Below are 13,855 nucleotides of genomic sequence, written 5' to 3'. Positions count from 1 at the left end.
TGCTTTAATACTCATCAAGAATAGTCTTTTTCTCCTATAAAACTAGTATAACAGGTGCCTCAGTTACCAGTTATGAAGGGTAAATTGACTTTTGTCACTGAAAATCCCCATTCTTCCATTGAAATACTTCAGCTTTTTTTTGTCAAATCTTTTCAGATTTTGTCATTGCCTCCTTCCATCTAAGATGCGAAAAAGTACAAGATAGAATTCAACATTAGTCATCACTCCCCAGACCAGCAAAGGAAATAATTAAAATTATCAAGTGTTTGAGCTGCCTTTAAAATTGCTTCATATCATGAATCTTCAAAGGAGGATTGGATTGTGGAAGCTCAGCTGCATTTTTTCATGTTGTTTACATAGTGTGTCCTATGCCACCTTTTTTGGAAAGAGAGATGGTCCTAGATTCTAGTAAGACACTGTGCTTTCTTACTTGTATTGTCAACAGCAGTTTGTTATTTAATGACTGCTAAAGTAAATTTTACTACTTCTTGAAAACTGAGCTTCATGCAGAATGATCCTTCTGTCTATCATGTGCACCCTTTGATGAAATGAGGCTAGACTCCCAACTATAAACGTTTATTCTGTGTAGTGCTAACACTTGTTGATTTGTGACATACGGTTCTCCTTGCTTCTTCACCTTGCAGATCTGTATCTCCATTAGGAGAAACATACTAATCTACATCATCATTTTGAAGTATCAGAAGAAATAATTTTTAGAAATAATCTTTTCCTTCAGTGGTTTGACTCCTGAGAGCAGAACTCTTTTTCATCCTAGTGCATATTCTTTAGAGAGGTCCTGTGCTCCTTCTATTTCTACTCTAAACATTCAGGCTCCAAGCAGACAATTTTTTCAGCTGTCATAGATAATGTTGGTCCAAAACAGAATATAAACAATTATTAGAAGCACATTATTACAAAATAAATCAAAAAAAAACCCAGTAGGTTGATATTTAGTTCTTAAACTTTTCTGTTCTTTATCTATGTTTATCTATTTATGATCTTTATAATTCTTGAAGCAGTTAACTTTCACTCTTGTATCTTTATACTACCATCTTTTTGAGATTCATTCAATTTTTTCTTATCCAACTGTATCTAGAATTTTTAGAGAATTTGATCACACATTTCCATAAGTTAAGAGCTCAAATTCTCACTAGGATTTTATGCAGTATTTTTATCTTTGCCAAAGTCTTAGTTTGACACCTATATCATCATGTAGCTTACACTTACTCTTATCACCTTCCTGTTAAAATGGCATTTCTGGTAAGCATCACCTCAGCTGGCAAGATGAAATTCAGACTTGACAGCAAGCCCTTGTATGGTGTTTCTCATTCCCTCTCACCCCATACCCCCTGTCTTTTTTTTTTTTACAAAGTTTTTCTTGGGTCACAATATTTAGGTTGGTTTGGAAGGGGTAATTTTATTTTCACAGAAAGTGAGCTAATCAATTTATATTCTTCTTTTTTTGACCTTTTTCCAACTGTATGGCTATCTTGTGTGGTCAGTATATGCACACTAGATATTTTTCAGTCTTTCTATAACAGATTTCAGTAAATCATATTGAAGGCCCACGGCATTTGTAAGAAGTCTTAAGGGACAATCTGTTTCTTCTCAAAAACTCTTCAAAGGGGTCACAGACTTCACTGATACTTCACATTCTTCTCTCAGAAATTAGAGCATATTTTTTAGTTGAGAGTGGCACCTTGTTTCATGGAAGTCCCTGCTTTTGAGACAGGTAGGGCATCAGCTGCTTTTCATTTGTGCCTGTTCTGTTCTAGCAGCTTCTAGAATGAGATACTCATTTTGACAGTGTTACTGTATGAATGTTATTTAATGGGGGTCTTACCATTTGTCTCCTTGAGCAGTAATTTGGTAATTTACCTGTAGTCAGGTTCAGTGACTAAAAGCTTAGAGGGGGGCAGAACTACTTTCTTACCTTTCCAAAAATAGAGCTGAAATACTTGTCTGCATCACTTCTATGGCAGTTCTTTCTTAACTGATAAAGAACCTTTATCTAAAAATTATCTAAGAAATTTTGCTAAAGAATATGAGCAGCTTTTGCACACACTTTGGCCTTCTAAGACTTGGTAACTTCCTATAAGAGGAAAAAAATGTATAGGCTAAATGCTTGCATATATGCTTGCATTGTGTTTCCACGTCTTCCATATTAGAGATTATAGACAAAAATTTCTCAAAATCACATGTGATATACCTGGTATTATCTGGTGTCATACATGTTTACATGGTTCCCAGATATAGTATCTAATTTTCCTGACATTTACAAGTGTCTAAACATTGATGTGTCTAAACTATAAGATCTAGTTTAGCATTGCATTGGTGTACTTACTTTTATGCAGCTCTTATTTTTATAATGGATAAATTCAGTGCATCTATTCTGTCACTACATACCTCAAGCTATATGCCTAAACAGTTGCTAAGTGTTGCTTTCAAGGCAGACATCAGGGTGAAGAGGCATTGATGACTCTGCCTTGTCCATGGATTTTAAGAATATGGCAAATATTTTTGAGGAAATGGAAACTAATGATTGTTTGCAGTCTGAGTCCTTTAGTATAATAGTCTGAAGCTTGTTTTACTTAACTGATAAGATCAAAGAAAATTAGGCTCTTCAGCACTATTGATGCAATATTGTTCATTTCTATAATCACTGAATCTTAGCACAAATGAAATTACAATAACCTCTAAACGAAAGGTAGGTCTAATTCATTAGGTTGCATAACACTTCTGCATTACTCTTAACCGTTCAGAGTAACTATATAAAACCATTAGAAGTATCAGTTTACATGGTTAAGGAACAACTATGCAGAACATTACCTCTTTCTGTGGTTGTTATCTGAGTACCAGAATGAAAATCGTGAATTTTGCCTAGGAATAGACCTGTACAGTGAATTAAGTGTATTTAGTTTCAGGTAAACAGATCCTTTTCTAATGCTCAGTACACTTTGATTTCCTTTACTTATTAGTCTCGGGAGCTATTTAGGCATTTGTGTATTCATTATTTGAATGTTATATCTTAAGGACTAAATAATATGGGCCAATATGTTGACAGTAAGTTTTAAAAAAAAGCTGAGTGGGTTTCCTTTACGAGGAAACAATGTTTAATAGTAACCTTCCTTCCGATTTAGTCTTAAATATTTAACTGATCACAACAGGATAACTACAGCACATATACCTACTGCTCTGATTACACCTGTATCAATTATAGACTACAACAGAGGAATTTTTCTGAAAATGGTCAACATCAGGGGCATCTGCACTATCCACAAATATCTACACATAAGTATTATGATGTTGAATTATCGTTATTATTGACTATATTTGTTTTAAACTGTAATGGCAAACTATGAGTGGCTTTTTTATTAATCTGGTTTTGAGACATGCTAAGCAAAAATATGAAAACTATTTGAAAAATATTTGAAAGTAAACAGAACCTCATCCTGTTACACTTCTTTTTCCAAGATTTTCCACTAGCAAAATTTCACATTTGAAATGTGTATGCCAGCTCCAACTTGATGAGCTGGTCCTGCTAAATTCTTCTGGATTTGAGTATCTTAGAAGCTTACAAAAAGACATGTATCAGCTGCTAAATTCCAACAACTTTTGTATTACTGAGATTCAGAAACTATGTACTATCCTAGACTTAATTGCACTACGTCAAAACCAGGCATGTACCTGAACCTTTTAACAGTTGTGAGCTTTCTGTATGAAGTCTTATGTACATCTCTTTAGTTAGACCTAGAGACACAGATTTAAAGCTAGTTCACGTGCATGCTTGACAACCCGGACAAATTCTAAAGACTAGATCGTTGTTCATGGTTGTAGGCTGAATATCTATGAATAATTAATTAGGAAGAAATATTTAGTTCTAAATGTTTTAAAAACAGAGAAAAGGGTACAGAAAATTGTACCAAGGATTACATTGATTATTTTCTGCTATTGATTTCCTAGGCATGCCTGTGAAAAATAACATAGCAGCTTTACGCCAGTCTCCAGGACAGAATGGCACCAGCTTCCATGGTTGCATTCGTAATCTGTATATCAACAGCGAGCTCCAGGACTTCAGAAATGTGCCACTGCAAGTGGGAATTCTGCCAGGTTGTGAGCCTTGTCATAAGAAAGTTTGTGTGCATGGAACATGCCATGCTACCAGCCAATCAGGCTTTTCCTGTGAGTGCGAAGGAGGATGGACTGGACCCCTCTGTGATCAACAAACTAATGACCCATGTCTTGGAAATAAGTATGTCCTTGCTCGAGACAGAATAGTAGTATATTATGCATATATTTTGCTGATTTGACTAGAACATCTTAGGTTGGACATTTTATGCATGTTTATAGAGTGGGTCGTGTCTATATATGTGGACAAAGGGAACAAAAGATATGTATACGTGTGTGTATGAGAATATTGATATCTATGCATATTCATCTTTTACATTTAGTATAGAGACAAATTAACTTTTTTGAATTATGGTCTCCCAGCACAAGATCAGAAACTTCAGAAGTTCAAAGTTCTTCAGGATTTATTGGTCATGGGCAACAAGTTGCCATTCTGTGTGCCCTTACCACTGTCCCTACTACAGCTTGGCAAACTTTTTTTTTAAATTTCAATAGGGTAACGTAAGCCTGCTTGGATCTTTTGGCTGCTACATCTTCAGTGCTCTAGCCTATATAACTTTTTACTTTTGAGTACCAGTGGCCTGAGTTTGATAAGAGATTCTACTAAGATGTTTTTCAACTCCCATATTAAATGATGTTTAAGTGATCTTTTCACATAGTGTGTGTGGGAGAGGCTGACCATTTAAAGCTTTATACACCAGTTAGCATGCTTTACAATGCAGATAGAATTGTTTATATTGATTATGGAGTCTTTCAGTATTGTTAAGTTTTGAACTCTTCCCAAAGCTACAGCAGTGAATTTTTGAAGCACATCATCATAGCATTTCATTGTTTATGGGCCTTTCTTACCCTGTCCTCTTTCACAGTAACTTAAGAGATAAAGAAAGTCACAGCAGGTTAAAAAATACAAATGTAATAACATCCATTTTATCCTTTAACAGTCAAAAATAACATGGAATTGTTCTGTAATATGAAAAGCCAAAGAATTTCTTCGAACTGTCCTTGAAAAATTAGATTCTGTATAGGTTCTTATAACTATACACATCAGCACCTAAACTGAGTGCTTTTTGCAGTAAATTACGAGACTTGACAAGTATCAGATACAGGCAATATCAGAGACAGAATTAAGTGAGCACAGCATTAGCATTTTGTTAGCTCTTGAAAGTATTGGGTTTGTTTCAGCTGTATACAATGCTGTGAGCATTTAAGAGAGAAAGCCAAACCAAAATTGTTTATTTGGAGTGGAGAGTTTTGTTGTTCTTTAGTTCCTGGGGATTTTGATTCTGTATTTCTTGATTCATCTCTAAATCTTGTCTATTGAATAGATGCATTTTGTCTGTCCGATACAGTATAACATTTCACTTTATCTGAGAAACAGACTTGTCACTGTGACCTCTGTTTTGAAAATGTCGAGGATCTTTTAGAGAACCCTGAACACCTTAAGGCTTAGATTTATTTGACCTAAATTTACCTAGATTATTTTACCTAGGTGCTTGACTTAGGAACATAGTGACCAAAGTTTGCTCCATAGTAAGTAAAGGAATAAACAGAGTGGTCTAATCACCCTCTGGATTTCTCTCCATGAATTTATGGGGAGTTTATAGCAATTATACATCTAACTTGAGTGTCTGACATAGGTACCTAAAATTAGATAAGATGAAACTGTGCCCAAGAGCTTGCACTTAGCTTGATGTTCCTTTCAGTACAGTCTGAAGATGAAATTTAGGGCTTCAAAGAACAGGTGGAAGCAAAAGCATGAGAGTTGGCATTAGCTAAGATTTAATCATCTTCTAAGTCAAGCAGAACTTTACAAAAGACCCTGACTCATATTGCTTTGATATCTAAAACAATCTGTATAGAATATGACATGATGTCAATGTCATCTGAGTAACTTAATAGATCAGATGTCCTAAAAGTGGTTGTTTTGTAAATGGTGAACACAACAAATGCTGAACATAATTAAAACTAAACAAAAGCTATCTGCTCTGTGATACTGAGCCTTCAATTTTGAGTTGCTTAATCTAACAGACTTGGAATATCAGTCTTCAACCACAGGAACAATTTGGAATTTTTTAGGGAACACAGTTGCTTCAGAAGTACAGTCTCTTCCATAATAGGGAAGTTGGAAGTGCTTAAGCTATTGGTTGAATTTTATATTTGCAGTTCTTAATCCCAAACCGGATATGTGAATGGAGGATATGTGTTGTGCCTTCCATTTAAATATCATGTGACGGTACTGACTTCCCATACTCTTTTTTCCTCCTGGTTACACCCTGCCTAAAGCCTTTGCACAGTATTAAGGGCACAGATGAAGAATTTTAATGTAGATTTCATTGATGAGTGGAACTTGTTGATGTTTATAAACTGAAACAGTTTTAAATAGTTAATACAAGTTTGTCAAAGTTAAAAAGCGTCGTGCGTTCTTTTCAGTTTTACCAAATTTCTTCCTATACCAAAGGAGCAGAGTACAAAGCAAAAATTTTCCAGAAAAACAGACTGTTATCTAAAAAATATCCAAATGAGATGTTGTTGTCAACAGAACTCTTATTTTACTATGAAATGTAATTTTATATGATTTTTTTGCCATCTTCAAATTGAAAGAAAGGATTTTATTTAGATCAAATGGAATTCTTTTTTTTTTTTAATCTAAAGTTTTTCATATATTTATTTATATATTTATTTAGGTCACTGTCACAAGCTACTAAGGAGGTTGTGTCTTACAATACAGAGAAGAAAAACATTAGAGAGGAGAAACATTAGGGAGGGTGACTGACCTTGAACATCAGGATTGCATTCCTCCCTACAGAGGAATCTTCACTGTGGTTTCCCTAGGAAACAGTATGTAGATAGAAAACTTGTGTATCAAGACAACAGTCAAAGAAAATAACATTATTTCTAGGAAGAAAGTTATTGACTCTGTGCCACAAAATGAACTAAGGGAAGTGATTTTATTTCACGTCATTGGTGATGTTTTCAGAAGATGAACTCCCTTAATCTTCACTTTACACCTAGGAACAAGTAATTAAACATCCTCCTTCCGGGAAACACCACCTCTCTCTCAAGAGAAGACTAGTTATGTGTTCCCTCCCATACTACTGTACATCAGAACTTAGCAGATGCAGCTTAACTCACAGGTTTTTTTGTCTAACAAGATTTAAGTCTGCCAAAAATGTTTACCAAAGCTCAACTGAGAATAGCTACTTTAAACACTTGGGTGAGACTTGATATTATATGCAAACTCACCTAGTGTGAGTTTCTGCATGAGTGCTAGAGGAATGCTGTTGGCTTTCAGTGACATAAAGTCCTGCCTCATATATTGTATGACCGCGCTACAGGCAGTTGGCAGTGCAGACTAATATATTTGAAGGGGGAACATGTGTTCAGCTTTGAATCTGCCATTGCTTGGGTCAGAAATGTTTCAGTTAGGAAGTGCGTGACCTTTGTGGTGGGAGCTCCATACTTCATGAGTGACAATATGGTTTTCTTAAATTAGATAAGAACCAGAATGTCAGGTGAGTATCCTTTTTCTCTACTTAATTCTAGTGGGTTACATTTGGGCTTGGCTTTGCTGTGTTCTTCTCAAAAGCATGCTGAAAATTTAGGTAGACAGGAAATGTTGGGTTTAATAACTGTGGCCTGTAAAAGTCTTCCATAACACATCTACAGTGGCTGTTTTCTGGTGAGATAGAGTTCTGTACTGCAGCTTGTTTTGTGTAAACCTGCATACCAATTATAAACCACTTCACTGCATCTCACTGAAAAAGTCCATTAGAAACAAAAGCAATTTCTTCTGAGTACAGTCCAAAGTATTTGTAGTTAATGTTGCTTAGCCTGAACGTTGATGAATAATTTATTTTTATTCTCTTGGGCTTGTTTCCCCTGTAGATGTGTGCATGGTACCTGCTTGCCGATCAATGCATTTTCATACAGTTGTAAATGCCTGCAGGGACATGGGGGAGTCCTCTGTGATGAAGAGGAAATGCTGTTTAACCCCTGCCAATCCATCAGGTGTAAACATGGCAAATGCAGGCTTTCGGGACTTGGGAAACCGTATTGCGAATGCAGCAGCGGATACACGGGGGACAGCTGTGATAAAGGTAAAAAAAATTAATCATGATGTTGATTTGGTCTTACAAAAGAGGTTTTTTAATTAAAACATGAACAGCCAAAAACATTACCAACTTTTTTTTTCCCCCACAATACACACATTTGTTGCTTTTTTTTTAACCATAAGAATTTATCTCGTTGAGAGAAAAATCAAACTTTTCCCATGAATTTGTTTACATTTTGAGGATTTTTTCATCACACATTTTGCTGTGAAAACATTTATCTTTTTTGCCTTTATTCAGAAACACATTTTTGCTATATTTAACTATTACCTTTTACCTGCTGTATCTTTCTGTATTTATTGTTTCTCTGCCTTCTGCAACTGAGAAGCCAAATCCAATGATTCTGCTCCTAGTTTTATCACAAACTCTACTTTTGACCTCTCAGCTTCAACTGATTTATCACAGCGAATTATGCAGGTGAGATGGATAAAAACAGGATGACTTTTCCCCTTACCTTTTTCTTTTTCCTTTCTCTATCAAAGCTCTCCCTCTCCCTCTCTTTCCCTTACCCCAGATGGCATTTATTTTGTTTTCTACATAGATATGAATAGAAGAATATGGTTGTAGAACTTTTAACAGATGTCTCATTTTTAGCTGGTTTTATACCTCAGTAATTTATGAAGTTAGTGGAATGTAACTTGTATTAAATAACAGTTTGAATAATATTAAACTCCAGGTCTAATAAATTAAATTGCATGCTCTCTGAAACATTTCCCAACGGTAAATAGAAACAGCTGCAAGCAATGTAGGAACAGAAGATGTGTATTTTATAAAAGAGGAAAAGATTTAAGCTTCCAATTTTCTTGTCATTGTAATAGCTTTGTATTTATGGTTTACATATACATAATATAAGCTCTACTGAAAATAGGAGCTATAGGAAATAAAACTCAGCATTAATCAAATTATGTTTGGTAGAACCACTAGTTTCCAATATACAATCTGAGTCAAACTTTAAAATATCAATCCCAACTGCAAATAGAAACACAGCATCCTCCTTAGCAATGTCAACCATTCTTTGACCTGTGTCTCAAAATTGTATCTCTTATTTCAAATGTTGTTTTCTACAGAAATCTCTTGTCGAGGGGAACGAATCCGAGATTACTACCAAAAGCAGCAAGGGTATGCTGCGTGCCAGACGACCAAGAAGGTATCGAGACTAGAATGTAAAGGAGGATGTTCAACCGGGCAGTGCTGTGGACCACTAAGGAGCAAGAGACGGAAATACTCTTTCGAATGCACTGACGGGTCATCATTTGTGGACGAGGTTGAAAAAGTGGTGAAGTGTGGCTGTACAAATTGTCCCTCCTAAGTGTCCCTGTCACACTTGTCTTTTGAAAATGTTGTATACTTATTGACCGTGTCGGACTAATTAATGCTTCATAGTGGAAATATTTGAAATATATTGTAAAATACAGAACAGACTTATTTTTATTATGAGAATAAAGACTTTTTCTTCATTTGAAAAAAGATTCAAGTGCTTGAACTGAGACTTCTCATAACCAAGAGGAGCTTTGAAGAAAAAAAAAAAAAAAGACCTGGTAACATTGCAACAGTGATGGGAAACTTTAACTGCTTTTAACATGGATTCTTCTTTATAACATGCTGAAGATATACACTGACACTGTACACATGTGACTTTCAACTTAACAGCTGAGAGATGAAATATTGACCAGAACATGAGGCTTGTTTTTTCACTTTCATATCAGTATATTTCACTGTCTTGACAGACCGCACCAATCACTTACCTATGGATGAGGAAGCATTATGAGTGAAAAGAATCAGATTATACAGAAATAACAATTGTATGAAATACATTTTATCTTTTGGAATTATTAAGCATCTTGAGAAGATGGGGTCCCATTTAATGAATGGGAAATGGGAGATATGAGAATATACTATAATCCTGAAATCTCCTGATGATGTATACTTTTATGTCAGCATGTTAGCAAAAGAAACATAAAAAAGTGTTTATCTGCCCTTTTCCAGTATTAATTTTTTGTAATATAAATGTTTTGGGGATGATAAAAATAGATTATTGATGGATAAATTAGTAATAATATGGATTTCTGTTTCTATGAGTTCTAAACAACTCTATACAGTATTCGGTTTCATTGAGAAATATTTATTGTATCAAAGTACATTGTACTTAACCCTTTTAGGCCATCCCTTTTACTGTTTTTCAATGCTTTAATATATATTAATTTATATTTGTCCCAGTATTTTTGTAATTTTTTTTTTAAAAGGACTTAAAAATCAGGATTTTTTGCAATAGAACTAACGTAGCATGTCGTCTTGGGGTAAATGTTTTCGGTCTGTTTTCTCCTCTCCTTCCCCTTCCCTTTTTCTTTTCCTTAGAGTCTGACCACTGGGTGTCACTGAATCTGAAAGTGATGACAATCTGCAGTTTTCACATACAGCAGATATTCAGGACACCTTCCAAGAACCCGTAATGTATGACAGAAAATGCCATTACACTAGGTGGCAATTGTAGAGAAGTTAATTTTCCCTATATACAGTACTTACAGAAAATAAGATGGCGTGTAGGAAATGACATTAGAAAGTAGATCTTTATAAATTAATATTCCCATGGAGCTCTTTACCTTTATTATAAAAAGGAAGAAAAGGCTGTGCTATCAAGAACTGTGACTTTCCCCAAATAATAAAACTACTTTATTGCCCTATGTTCCCCATGTTAACATGTTGCTGCTAAATTATAATATAGAATTGGTAATCAATAGTGGGTTGTGTTCTTTCAGTAAAACCCAGGGTACCCTGTAAAAATGCAGATGTTTTTCAATTTTATTTTATTATTTTTTTTTACAAAAAAAGTTAGATGTACATGTGTAATGCAGTGTGCTTTGTCTTATTTGGACTGATATCAGTAATGCTACTGATGTTTGTAAATTAAACAGATATTTACTTCATTAACAGCTTTTATTTGTATTCTTCTGAGAAGTTTAAATTGTCTAACAGCCTTTAATTAAACATCTGTAGTTGCAAAGAATATCTGGTAAAAAACAGAATAAAACCCAACCCTAGAACTAGTGTATTCATTGCTGAAAATCTGAAGGAATTCACTTGGTATTATTACACCTACAGGCAGTGACTTCTGAAAATGTCAGTTCATTATGAACACAGCTGAACTCATACCAAAATTAACAAAAGACTTATAAATAAAGTACACTGCATGAAAAGGCAAATTGAGTCTATCCTAATATTTTCATGGTTACACAAATAGCAATTTGATAGCTGTTTTAGCAAGTAATTTGATTCTTCAGAGGGATTAATTTTCACTAATCTTGTACTAAGTATTTTAAATTTAAGCAATCAGATAGGATGATACTTAACCAGGCTTCTCTTCTGTAATATAATTTTTACATATATTTCTGTATTTTACCTAGTCTACTTAGAATTTGTCTAAATATTCAATGAAACAGCCTTTGGCATGAGGCCTTCTTTGCAGTTTCTATGGCTTCTAAATAATCTTCTGTAAATAGGGCTGGCTTTGAGGAAAAAGAAGACACTGTTGCATAACTACTTAAATAGCATTCTTGGAGAATGTATGTGTATGATCGAAATCCCTGTACCAAGTATCTGGAGTTGAACTTCGTTCTGTCCTCATATTGACAAAGAGGAACTTTGCACTGGTATTCAATCAATGTTAGCAGCTACTGAGGTCATCATGGCAGAGACTTTTCGTGGTCTCTAAGCAGAAGGAAACAAAAAATTAAAAAAAAAAACAAAAACAAAAACAAAACAACAAACAAACCCAAAACAAACAACCAAAAACCCTAACAAACAACTTTGGCACCTACCCTTCTAGAGGAATATAAGGCACCTACATCAAAGAGCGACTCAGCTCACCTTAGAGACCTGAGCAGCCCTGTATTCTCACCACTGAAAGTCCTTAAGCATCGACAAGGTGTGCCACTGTGCATGACGAGATAACCTGCTTAGTGGGTTGGGTCACCCTGACACCTTTCTCATGCCTAAATCAAGTTTCTTGTAATATTGCTATAATAGGCTGCCTTGTGCCTGTATTCCCCAAAAGGGAAATGGGGATCTGAGAGAACTGTACCTTTAGGCATAGCTAACACAGTGGAGAATTTAGTTCAGTGCAGAACACTCCAGACACATAGCTTTTCATTCAGAAACATAAGTTATGCAGCTTTTAACACAGTGCTCGGGGATTGGATTTCTCTCCTGGGGTCTGCTGCCTGCTGTAGGAATCACTCTCATACAGTCTGCTTTTAATGTATTGAATAAAATGCATAAACAGCACTGGGTCTGAAGGATACGACTCAGTACACTGACCAAGGTTCTTACTTTGAGTTAGCACTGCATACGTTTAAAATTCTTTTTTTGTTAGAAACCAGGAAAACTGAAACTTGCAGATTCCATAATTTTCTGCCAGTATTCTTAAAAGTTACAAAAGAGAAAGCACATGAATACTGATTAATTTGTACTGGCTCATGCACAGCTCCTACTGTCATCTCTCAGATGATAAAAATGTGAAAGAGCATGGAAAAAAAAGACCATTCTTGAATGAAACTCTAACAAAAGTCATTGATTTTTTGTTAACATTGAAAGTAAATTCAGAACAGGAACTATCACACATAGAATCAGATTCTGCAGCCTGTATTAAAGTTTCTGGGGAAGATGGATATGCAAGTGATAGAAATACTGTTTTAAGCAAATCAATGGTGGGATTTGAATAAGCTTTGACAGATACGGTTTATTTTATAAGCTCTACTGTGATGACAATTTTGTCTTCTATTCAGAATACTTTTTATTGCCATGTGGCAATACCATAAGCCCCAGTATTACAAGAATCATTGTAATATGATGATTCTCTGTATAGGTGCCGTAGTCAATATGGTACTCCTATGATGTTATGAAGGCATTTGCCTGGGAAGACCAGACTGCAGAATTTTTGTAGATGGCAATGTATCTGGCAGACCTGATGATCCACAGTGTATTTGCAGGGGTAGTAGCAAGGCAATAAAGTGGATGTCACCATGTTAGTTTTGAGGAAATGATTGATGATTAAGAGATGAGGGGGAGAGTGGTACATTTTGGAAAGGAGCTTGCTGTTAAGAAGAAAATGCCCAGAAGTTTTGGAAAAGTGTCGAGAGTGTTGGAGGAGGCTGTTTGCATTGAAGCTCTATTTTGGGAGCTTTATCTGTTATTGCTTGAAACTTACGTATTTAAAAGAAACCTCTTTGCAGTTCTGAAAAATACACACTTGATCTTTCTATCTTGAGTTAAGTCTATTGTTTGACAAAAAGTTTTTCTTTTCAAAGCAATTCAAAATCCCATCTTTTGGTTCCTTTTCTGCTCCTTTAGAAGCGAGTGTTATTCTTGCGGTAGCTCATTAGGCATGCAAGTGTCTGTGCTTCAGCTACCCCACCTTACAGTGGAGAGCCTGGCACATACTTTCAGTTCCCATAAAGTGCAATTCCCCAGCTGAGCCATTCAGGATTCTTGGCTTTTAGAAGAAATATTTATACACTGAGCTGGTATCTCCAATCTATTTAAGATTCCTGGAGTGGAAATCAGAAAATCGTTGGTAGTTGTGACTATGTAGAGGCTGTCAGGAGTAAAGTAAAACTGAAGTG

General features: G+C 35.3%; 1 protein-coding gene across 18 annotated transcripts in view; it reads left to right on the top strand.

Moving 5' to 3' along the window:
• SLIT2 (slit guidance ligand 2) overlaps positions 1-11,161 on the top strand; it is a 262,325-nt gene extending 251,164 nt beyond the window's left edge. For 15 of the 18 annotated variants that reach the window (XM_042807975.1, XM_042807973.1, XM_042807969.1 and 12 more), the window contains 3 exons: positions 3,964-4,252; positions 8,014-8,225; positions 9,305-11,161. In XM_042807975.1, the coding sequence (XP_042663909.1) occupies positions 3,964-4,252; positions 8,014-8,225; positions 9,305-9,546 (743 nt within the window). In that variant the 3' untranslated portion in view covers positions 9,547-11,161. Of the gene's footprint in view, positions 1-3,963; positions 4,253-8,013; positions 8,226-8,565; positions 8,655-9,304 lie in introns of all 18 variants that reach the window. The other 3 variants (XM_042807976.1, XM_042807968.1, XM_042807977.1) reach the window with 3 other exon arrangements.
• The last annotated feature ends 2,694 nt before the right edge of the window (positions 11,162-13,855 follow it).

Source organism: Tyto alba, unplaced genomic scaffold (assembly GCF_018691265.1).
Source record: "Tyto alba isolate M040663 unplaced genomic scaffold, T.alba_DEE_v4.0 Super-Scaffold_6, whole genome shotgun sequence".
In the NCBI taxonomy this organism is placed as follows: Eukaryota; Metazoa; Chordata; class Aves; order Strigiformes; family Tytonidae; genus Tyto; species Tyto alba.
Note: the sequence above shows the minus strand (reverse complement) of the source record. Positions and strands in the feature narration are given on the sequence as shown.